This window comes from Alligator sinensis, unplaced genomic scaffold, assembly GCF_000455745.1.
Source record: "Alligator sinensis unplaced genomic scaffold, ASM45574v1 scaffold155_1, whole genome shotgun sequence".
Lineage (NCBI taxonomy): Eukaryota > Metazoa > Chordata > Crocodylia > Alligatoridae > Alligator > Alligator sinensis.
Window position 1 is genome coordinate 536,051 of NW_005842877.1, and position 7,199 is coordinate 543,249.

General features: G+C 44.0%; 1 protein-coding gene across 1 annotated transcript in view; it reads left to right on the plus strand.

The window, feature by feature from the left end:
• Positions 1 to 1,027: 1,027 nt before the first annotated feature.
• Positions 1,028 to 7,199, plus strand: part of LOC102381934 (coiled-coil domain-containing protein 158-like) — a gene marked incomplete at its 3' end in the record, with an annotated part of 76,942 nt that continues 70,770 nt past the window's right edge. Inside the window, exons 1-3 of the mRNA XM_014525776.2 lie at positions 1,028 to 1,054; positions 2,050 to 2,170; positions 3,575 to 3,609. Of these exons, the coding sequence (XP_014381262.1) occupies positions 3,584 to 3,609 (26 nt within the window). The remainder of the gene's footprint in view (positions 1,055 to 2,049; positions 2,171 to 3,574; positions 3,610 to 7,199) is intronic.

Sequence of the window (7,199 nt, forward strand, 5' to 3'; positions counted from 1 at the left end):
TGCTGCTCATGTACAGGCACCCCTGGTGTGCAGGGTTTGATCCTGGTGCACAGGGTAGATCCAGCCTGTGGACCAGCCCTTTGCCACTCACCCAGCCTGTGGGGCCAAAAGGTTGAGCACCACTGAGCTAGAAGAATTAGCTGCTCTTGCTCACCATAAAAAAAAAATTCCAATTATTTAAGTTGGTCTAATAAAAGATATGAGATTCACCCAAAGAACCTTGTCTACCTATGTCCTTAGACCAACATGGCTACAACCTACACCCTTGCTTTCCATACACACTCCTGTTGGGTAAATAAGCCTACTATATGCTGCTTAGACTGTATAAAGCCTCACAGTGCCTAGACATTATAATCACCTAATACTACCAGTTTTGAAATAAAAGTCAACCTCACTAGAAATGCTTACTAGTTAACACAAAGCACTTTGAAGGACCGATGTGCAGCAGTCGTCATATCATTTTAAATATTCCTCTAAAAATTCTTTCCCTGTTCATTCAGAGCAAACGAAGTTCCACGTCCATTCCTTTCCCCACCAATTTCCATTTTTTCCTGAAGAAAAAGCTGGGGGAGGGTTCTGTTTTTTTTCCCCACTGGATTTTTTTTCACTTTTCTACCCCTGTGGATATGCGTGGACTTCAGGGAAGCGTTGCCAGCTCCTGAAGGAAGAAACCCTCCAGACAAACCTCAGGGAGCAGCTAGATTCAACTTCTGAGTTTGCCTAAAATACCCCAAGACAATGAAACGGATTTTGCACCCAGTACACAGTCATGGGGCCCTTCCCACACAGGCCCTGTGACTCAGGCCCCTGGCACCTTATGGACAAATGGCTGTGGGGGTGGCACTGATGCCCTGCAGTACCTCCTCCCTGCCACTGGGGGTGGCTGCGTCGCCAGCTTGCCCTGTTGCCAAGCAGCCTCTCTGCCTCCACGCTCCCTCTGAGGATCCCAGCAGTCAGAGGAGTGACTGGCGTGGGTGGGGGAGGGGAGGGGGGCACTGAAACACCCAGGGGTCAGGGCACTTGATATCCTCCATCCCCTGGCTGCCGTGCCCAGGTGCCCCCAGGCTTTATAGCCCTTGGTCCCTCACTGGCCCCCCCAACCCCAGCGCTATCCTAGCCCCACCTCCATCACTAGACAGAAATCCCTGCTGAGCCAATGCTAGGCCCCAATCCTGGCCCCTGCCAGGCACCCTTTTGCCTCCCACATCCAAAAGTCTTCCTGCTCCCCTAAATCCCTTGTGGGGTGGGCACCCCTCTCACCAGACTCTCACTGACTCCCTGCCCCCATACATACACATACAAGTGCCATCCAGCTGCTGCTCCTACCCCTGTGCCACCCCACTTCCCCTCTGTCCCCTGGTCCTCAACCTTGGCTCACGGGCCCCTACACCCCCACACAGCCACCTCCCCCATCCTCGCAGTTGCTGGGCTCAAGGGGAAGGGGGAGCAGGGGTGGGCACTAGACAGTTCTTCACAGCCTCTGAGCCCAGAGGGGGCAAAGAAATAGGTCCTGGTCCTGCCAACTCACACAACCCGTGGCACAGGGGAGGGAGGGAGCTTCATACACCTGTGTGCTCTCTCTCACTCTCTGCTTTGTGAGTAGGCCCAAGCTTGGCAGCTCTGCTCGGAGGGGAGTTCAGCAACCTGATTCTCCACCAAGCAAGTTAGCACCAGGGTAACACCAGTAAATCTGTGGTGTCGCATATTCCTAAGAGCAAAGCAGTGTGTGGGTGAAGCAGGCCCAGGGATGTCCTGAGGGAGAGAGACAGACAAGTGAGCACAGAACATAAAAGTGGGGAGTGAGAAAGGGAGATGTTCACTTCCCGAGGGAAAGTTTCTGTCTCTGAAGTTGCCATAGCATGAATCTGCCCTGGATGAGGTGAAACTTAGATTGCTTCCTTCAAGACTTTCTCCCTGGGGTCCCCAAATAGCAATTCCATTCAAAAAGCCTCCAAACAAGCAAAAATTCAATGTAACCATCTCTTGCTGTCCTATATTGAGTGTCTACCTCTTCTTGGACGCATTTCCAAGTTCTGGTTTTTCTTTCAGAACAGCAGTGAAAGGACCAACTGGCATGGGATGGAAGCAGTAAGCCAGCAAAGCCTTAGCTTTCCTTTCTTACACAGGACTTGACTCCCAAGTTTTCCCAGCCTCCTTTTAAGACAAAAAGGTGAGTAAGTGTGCCTGCTGATTTAGCTGTACATGGTGTCTGGTAACTAAAAGAGTTAACTGAGCTATCAGCTTACATTAACCATTTTTTGTCAGTGTGGAGTTTGTGCACCCCAACACCTAGGCATTGGAATGAAGCACTCTCATCTTTTATATTCCTGGAAACAGACTCTGAACCAAATGTATCTTTGGCATAGGTAGATTATTCCACAGCTGATTTTTACCTCTTTCTAAAATTAATCCAGCCTTTTCAAAATGGAATAGAAATTTACCAGACAGATGCATATACTGTTTGCCATCTAAGAAAGTCTGTCCAAGCCTGGTGGCCCATTGGTCTAGTGTAGTTAAAGTGTGCCAGTTTTAGCCTAGGGATTGATGTGGCCAGCATCACATCCAGCTACCTTTGACTCCCAGCCTAAGTGACCAGATCTCCATTTACAGCTGAGTCACCTAGGGATGTATGTACTTTGATATCAGTCTAGAACAGGGCTTGAGTTTATATCTTCAGAACTAAAGTGAGACATCTTAACTGTGCACACACCAACTGCAGACACTTCCTCAGCCTAACAAAGGGTTTTTAAACCCAAAAGTTTGCTAAAATTTTTTTCCCCAACTATTTAAGTTGGTCTAATAAAAGATATCAGATTCACCCAAAGAACCTTGTCTTAACTGTTCAGACATTTGTGCCCCTGTTTAGTATCACTTCAGTGTAATGTTACAAATGGGGGGAGGAGGGGTGGAAGTTTGTTCCTCTGTCAAAAAAGATTATTCATCTCACATGAGTGCATAAATAAAAAATTTTCAGAGTGCAGATTATTTGTAGGCAGATTTTCAAAATGAGCTGTCTAACGTGTCAGCAAAGCTTGTACACAGAACCTTTGTTCAGGCATCCAGATGTATGCTACATGCATAAGACGAGCCAATGTGTGCTAAAGTGTCTGTGCAAGTAGCTTTTGTGTGCAAATACCCTTTCAAATTTGGGAACCCAGTTTCTGAACACACAGGTTTGGCTGGTGTAATCTATGCAGATAGTTATAAAAATCTAGCTTGCAGTGTTAATTTGCAGCACAAAATGTACTGTCTGAAGTCACTTGTATGAGGAAAAGTGACTATGCAAAATTTGCTGTTTTATTCAGTTGAAAACAGTATTTCCTAGGAGAGAGAAAGAATGGCTGATGTTAGAAAAAATACAGTTGCGTTTGTTCAAAGTCCACTTTACAGTAATACTGATCAAACCAAGCTAATTTTATAACACATATAAACAACTATTCCTTATTATATTGTTGAATATATTCTTAAATGTATTCCTATTGCATTAGTTGCATCCATTCAAAATTCATTTGACTGAGAAACAAAGTAGATTTGTAAAAGCTTAAAAAATAAAGATGCTCATTATGTTTTGCAGACAGTCACAATGAGCAAGAATATTCAGGAGTTAAGGTAGTATCTCCCTTTTTCATGTATTTGTTTATGGCTAAAGTTGTTTTTGAAATGTCCATCTGTTTATCATTATGGTATACACCTCAGTTATTGAATCTGGAGGTGAATGAAATATTAAATTGGAATCTCTTGGCAATAACATGGCCAGAAAGACAAACAGTGTGCTATGAGATTGGAGCTCACAGGTTCTAAGTGGAAAGGAATTAATTGTGTTTTGAATTATATACATGTGCCAGGATAGGACAGGACTGGAACTTGTGGCACAGGACCATCCCACAGGCCAGAAAACAGGAGAGTTTGGGTGAGAATTTGAGTGGGGACTTCCCTGGGGAATTTGTGTGGATACTTTCCTTTTTACTGTTCCTTCAGCTGCTGAGTAGAAGGAGGTAAAGGAGGAAGTGAGAATCTTTGCAAAGTAGCAGCACAAGAGCTAGCAGGAGAATCAAACAGGATGGCTAGAAAATGTTGCAGTGTCATGGCACAGCTGTAGAGTGTTTTCAGGGGGCAGATCACACAAAAAACCTGTAACTTCTATCTGCACCATGTGTAGACAAATACTAACCTATGGCAGAGTTAATTACTCCATCCTAATAGCACTGCACATGTAGATGCTGAGACTTTATTGCAGAGCTAATTAGTCAGCTCCACAGTAAATGCCCACGCTGCTCATCCATGTGAGCATTAATTATACTTCCAAGGGTGATCCTGAGGAGATCAAAAGTGACTACATGGCACAAGGGTAAAAGGGATGGAGGCCCAGGTATTCTCATCAATTCTGCCAGGCAAGGGTAAAGGCCCATCTAGGAGCAGATGTATCCTGGAGATCAATACATGGCTGCATAGATGGGGTTGCCAGCAGGACTTTTGCTTCTTCAACCATGGGGTGATATTCGAGGAAGATGGACTGTGGGGAAGAGATGGGGTCTACCTGACAAAGACAAAGAAGATTGTCTTTGCTTGGAGGCTTGCTAATGCTAACCTAGCAAGAAGGGCTTTAAAACTAGGTTCACCAGAGAGACAAAAGCCCAGAGGTAACAGCCTGGAGGTTAAAAAAATAAAATAAAATAAAGGGAAGCAGTAAGAGAAGCCCTAGCCATGTTCTCAGGGAGAGGATCAGACAGTAAGTCCTGAACTATTTATATACTAATGAGACCAAACAGGAAGAACTTGAGGTTCTAGTACAAATACAGAATTATAATGTAATTCAGATTACAAAGGTGTGGTGGGGTAGTTCACATGACTGGAGTATGGCCATAGATGAGTACAGCTTGTTCAGGAAGGATAGGCAGGGCGAAAAAAGGAGGAGGTGTATATATAAGTCAATGGACATGGGTTCTGTGGTGTGGTATGAAGTAGAACGTAGGCCTCATGAGTCAGAGGGGAGAGCAGCAGGGGAGTTGACATGGTGGGTGTCTGCCACAGGTCACCAAACCAGGAGGAGGTGGATGAAGCCTTCTTTAAATAACTGACAACTTCCAAATTACAGGATTTGGTTCTCATGAGGGATATTAATTACCAGAACATCTTCTGGGAGGGTAACACAGCAGATCCTGGTGCAGAGCACCAAATATGGTTAGGGACTTGGCAAGCAAGACTTATGAGGAAAGGCTGAAAGAAGTAGGGTTTAGTGTGGAGAAGAGAAGACTGATGAGGGGTGGGGGTTCATAACAGTCTTCAAATACCTGAAGGGTGATTACAGAAAGGGTGCAGAAGGGCTTTTCTCTGTGACTGTAGGACTAGGAACAATGTCCTCAAATTGCAGCAGTGGAAATTTAAGTTAGAGATTAGGAGGAACTTTCTGAGTATGAGGGTGGTCAAGCATTGACAAAGAATATCTAGAGAAAATATGGAATCTCTATCTTTGGAAGTTTCTGAGAGCAGGTTAGGCAGACACTTGGCTGGGATGGGGTAGTCAGTGATCCTGCCTTTAGCAGAGGCTTAACTAGATGACCTTGTGAGGTCTCTTCCAGCCCTGCTCTCCTATGATCCTATCATCCTGTGATGATAGAGCCACTTGCTTTTCCACTATACAATATAAATAATTGTTTCTCATGTCTATGGAACCTCTGTACAAGATTAAAGTTTGCTGAGTGGTCCCACGGCAGTAAACTTTCAGAGCCTGATTCTGCTTTACTTACCTTCTCACAGTACAGGCACCCAGTTGCATATCTAATTGCTAAAAATCTTTCTTGAAATGCATTGTAATTGGGATCCAGACTAAAGGATCAACTGAGATTGAATGGAACAGTTTAAACTTCTCTTAGGCCTGGATTTCCTGATATGCTGTGGCTCCTTTGTGTCCATGTAGTGAAAAGTACATGTCTGTCACAGTGAATCCAGTCTCAAGTTTGCAGATGTCTTTAAGGTCTTCTTGTCGTTCAGAGGGTTTTGTTTTACTGCATCATATATCTGGCTCTGGAACTCTAAGGACTGCGGAGTTATTTTGCAATGCCTATATAGTGGAAGAGGCATATTTGAATTAAACAAATACAGTAACCTAACTCAGGTTAGAAACTTGAGGATGACCCAACCTATTTCTCTTGTACATCCAACCAGTACAGTGGGCAGTGTGGTGCCTCTGGGGACTCATGGAGGGAGCAATCCCTACAGACTGGACCTGGCTGAAATCAAGGAACGGAGAGTACCTTTCTTACTTCCCCTGTGTACCTACATAAATACCAGTGTCAAGATGACAGTTAATTCACAGGGCTTCAGTTGTAGCTAGCACACTTGATTCTCAAGAAATATGTAAAATGCAGTTTTTCTCTTTACAATGTAGTATTTTGTCCATTTTCATAGGATTTATTTATATAGTTTTTAAAAAAATGTAAGGATCTACATTAAAGAAATACCGTATTTACTCAAATGGAAGCCGATCCTGATTATAAAACCCCAATACTTAGATTTTCTATATGGAAAATTTATAAATTTGTTATAATTTTCCAGGTATAGAATCTAATTATTGGAGGTTTGCCTTGAATTTGTTCCCCTCCCACTGCTACAGGAGGGAAAATAAATCTGGGGGATCAGGCAGCCCCTTTGCTCTCTGTTTGCCCCCAACTTTTTTCCCTGGTAGCCGCTTCCCCCTCTTCTTACTGTGAGATCCTATTCTCTCTGAGCACGTAGACATGAGGAGCAAATTTGAAAACAATAACCTTGAAATTAAATATGGCTGTAGCAATGTGCATATAGTACCATGCACTTAGTTTATTCAGAAGTGATACATGTTACCTTTTTTTTAAACTGATGCAAGTTTTAGTACAGCTACTCCATAAACACACTTTTGAGCAGCACTTTGGCACCTACTTATGTGTAGTACAAATGATTTTTTTCTGGAAAAATATATTTTTGTGTATATGAATGGATATATATACACATATACACCTCTGCTTTCACATCACAGGGAGTAAAAGGAAGGCCCAGGGTGGAATAGGACCTCTACTAAATGGGCATAAGCAATTGGTGATGGACAGGGGGGACAAGGCTGAACTCCTCAATGAGTTCTTTGCCTCAGTGTTCCTAAGCGAGGGGCAAGACAAGTCTCTCACTGGGATTGTAGAGAGGCAGCAGCAGGGTGCCAGACTACCAAG